A 3,071-nucleotide genomic window follows, 5' to 3' on the forward strand; every position below is an offset into this window, starting at 1 on the left:
GAGGAGACAGACAGGGGAGGAGCATCGGTCTATGTTGCACCCCCAAGCACAGATCTGGGACCAGCTGTAACTGACTCCTGTTCAGATTTAAGATACAAAACGGTGAAAAAATAAATGTAAGGGCTTTTGACCTACAACGGAGTGTAGGGAGGGCCCCAGAAAGTGCTATATCTTACTCTCTTGATTCCTCAAGCATCGTCTAGTCCATTCATTTATGTCTATTTAAGACACATTTTGATTTGATTAATCATGTTTAGTATACACTATCGCCTATTGATATTGCAATGATTGAGTACAATGGACCCCCCCCCCCAAAAAAAAAAAATCACGTACATTTTATTTCTGCAATGTTTATTCAATGTTACAAAATAATTAGGTAATCACACATATGACACAATAGAGAAACAGTAAGCACAACTGTAGGACTGAGCACTAGCACCATCTAGTGGAAACGTTCAGTAGAGCATGAATGAACACAAAAACATTAAATTAAAAAAGAAAGTGAATCCTCCTTTTCTCTTTAATGTAACTTAATTTTTGTGATCTAAGTTTTTATTGAGTCACATAACCTGTACAATCAATAAGAATCACAATTGTTTTTTTAACCAACACTCAACCCCTCCCACCCGCCATGAAAGACCAATCATGAAAACATTATCTTTACCTCACTTTATCTACATCATATGAGTAACTATTGGCTGCTAGTAACTCATACTTTCGCTCCAATCCTGAGGGGGCAGGTGGATGATGTCTGAGTGGCCTGGGGGTCAAAGGCCTCATACTCAGTATTGAGCATGACTACAGAATATGGCTCGACATCAACAGCAGCATGTTCTTCAGCTCCGTTCTGTGTATTCACAGGATCTCTCACTTCAGTCAGCTTCAGAAGTGAGAAGAGCCCCTCATCCTCTCCTCTGCCCTCAGCATATGGGGAGCCTACACCCAGAAAGAGGAAGCAGTGGGGTTAGATGGGTTTGAAAATCTGTCAGTACTGCAAATTCCTTTTACGGAAATAATATGCCAACTTACAGTCTGAGTTAAGTGTCTTCTCTCCATCTTGTTCTCTGCAATGATTAAATAAAGTATTTATTATTATAAAATTCCATATCAGCAACATGTAATTAATTAATGGCTATCAGAAATGTTATTTTCAAATAATGAAATACCTTTTCATTCTCAGAGTGTGAGATTCTGCTGGAGGAAGAAAGAAACAGAAAGCCCATGTCAATAACATTATATGATTTTTTTTTTTTTTTAAATACATACCTGATGATAGAGCATACAGTATGTGGGTTTTTACTCACCTTGCGAAATCTTGGTATTTTTCATCATGACAATGACAGTAACAAACAGGCAGGAGAAGAACAAGGCTCCCACTACATACAGTGGTATGTAAGGATCCCCTTTTAATAAAACAAAGCATTCAGAATGAAGATCAATTAGGTATTATTCATGATCATTTTATGTATTAGTAATAACAATATACTGTGACTCACCAGGAGTATATAACGGGGCTGTGTCATTCCTGTTGGTGTGGTTGTTGAATTCTCCATTCACAGTGACTGTGACATTAGTTATTACCTTCCAGTGCCCTTTACTATTCTTAAGCACCTGTAAGGCACAAACATACTGTCCGCTGTCTGAATATGTGGCATTGCTGATCTTAAGGTTATGAAAGATAGGGTTTGTTAGGGGAATAGATGAAGTATTTGACCTTCGTTTCAGTAGGGCCTCATCAATGAGACAATGGTGGTCATATAATTCTACATGACTATCATAAGAATAAGAATAAAGACATGTGCTACTGTTGCCACTGATGGTTTTGATCCAATACACTGAAAATGGAAAGCTAGAGTAATCTTTGGCTACTGTGAAACTACATGCCAGGTTGACTGATTCTCCATGCTGTTTGGTAACAGACGTTTTAGTTTCCACACCAGGGCAGCATATCACCACTACAGAAACAGAACATAATTTGATGTTAAATATTTTCATAAACAGATATATGTCTATATACAATATATTGTACAGTATACTGTAATGTGAGTTGTATATCATTTAGAAATTGTGAAAGTTAGGAAATGTGAACTTACTCTCTGGTTCAACAAATGCCACAATAAATGATTCCACCTGATCTTTTGAAGGTTTAAAGGGGAATAAGAATCGATCATTTGATGGAAAGTTATGAAAACATGCAAAGAATCCAGTGACGTGTTCCTCCAATTTGATATTTAAACATTGTTTGATACTGTTTATGCAGGGTTTTTTTTCTAGTTCAAATGCTGTACGATTGCACATCAAATCTCGGTCACATTTCTTGTCATTGTCACAAAGACTGCAATTAAAAGTGCAATCCACTATGTTGTCTTCATCTAGATCAAGTTGCCAAATTCTCTCTTCACATTGTAGGGATATAGCTTCCTCTTTCTCTTGATAATTTAGATAAGTGTTCCCTTTGAGAGAGAAAAAGGTTTCCAAAGTTAGAATCAAGCTCCTCGATTGTACACTCACAAACCCTATTATTCAAGTCTTAAACTGTTGATAAAAATAGTTACCGACCTTGACATTTTCCTACGAGAGTCATCACCATGAAGATAAATAACATATCCATGATCATTGAACTGAGATTACAAATCTGTTTTGTTGCTGATTCACAGAATGAGGAAACAGAGCAGAATATCACAGGAAGGAAGAATGAACAGAGGGTGTTTGTGGTGTTTGTATGATATACAGTTGATGTTGAAAGTTTAAATACACTTAGGTTGGAGTCATTAAAACTCGTTTTTCAACCACTCCACAATTTTCTTGTTAACAAACTACAGTTTTGGCAAGTGGGTTAGGACATCTACTTTGTGAATGACACAAGTCATTTTTCCAACAATTGTTTACAGACAGATTATTTCACTTATAACTCACTGTTTCACAATTCCAGTGGGTCAGGAGTTTACATACACTAAGTTGACTGTGCCTTTAAACAGCTTGGAAAATTCCAGAAAACAATGTCATGGCTTTAGAAGCTTCTGATAGGCTAATTGACATAATTGAGTCAATTGGAGGTGTACCTGTGGATG

General features: G+C 36.8%; 1 protein-coding gene across 1 annotated transcript; it reads right to left on the bottom strand.

Annotated features, from left to right (window-relative positions):
• Window positions 1-346: 346 nt before the first annotated feature.
• On the bottom strand, window positions 347-2,775 carry LOC120056163. The gene is made up of 6 exons (XM_039004375.1): window positions 2,094-2,775; window positions 1,497-1,955; window positions 1,305-1,403; window positions 1,167-1,194; window positions 1,030-1,064; window positions 347-936 (listed from the first exon to the last, which is right to left on the bottom strand). Exons 1-6 carry the CDS (start codon window positions 2,296-2,298, stop codon window positions 710-712), a joined length of 1,053 nt encoding a protein of 350 aa, XP_038860303.1. The 5' UTR covers window positions 2,299-2,775; the 3' UTR covers window positions 347-709.
• Window positions 2,776-3,071: the final 296 nt, after the last annotated feature.

The sequence above is a fragment of the Salvelinus namaycush genome, chromosome 1 (genome assembly GCF_016432855.1).
Source record: "Salvelinus namaycush isolate Seneca chromosome 1, SaNama_1.0, whole genome shotgun sequence".
Lineage (NCBI taxonomy): Eukaryota > Metazoa > Chordata > Actinopteri > Salmoniformes > Salmonidae > Salvelinus > Salvelinus namaycush.

Bases quoted from the DNA above. Each gene is read 5' to 3' on its own strand.
- LOC120056163 (XM_039004375.1), bottom strand. From the start codon at position 2,298: ATGTGCAATCGTACAGCATTTGAACTAGAAAAAAAACCCTGCATAAAC. The intron at 1,195-1,304 runs GTGAGTAAAAAC...TTCTTCCTCCAG, and splicing joins AAATACCAAGATTTCGCAAG to CAGAATCTCACACTCTGAGA. The intron at 937-1,029 runs GTAAGTTGGCAT...TTCTGGGTGTAG, and splicing joins GAAGACACTTAACTCAGACT to GCTCCCCATATGCTGAGGGC.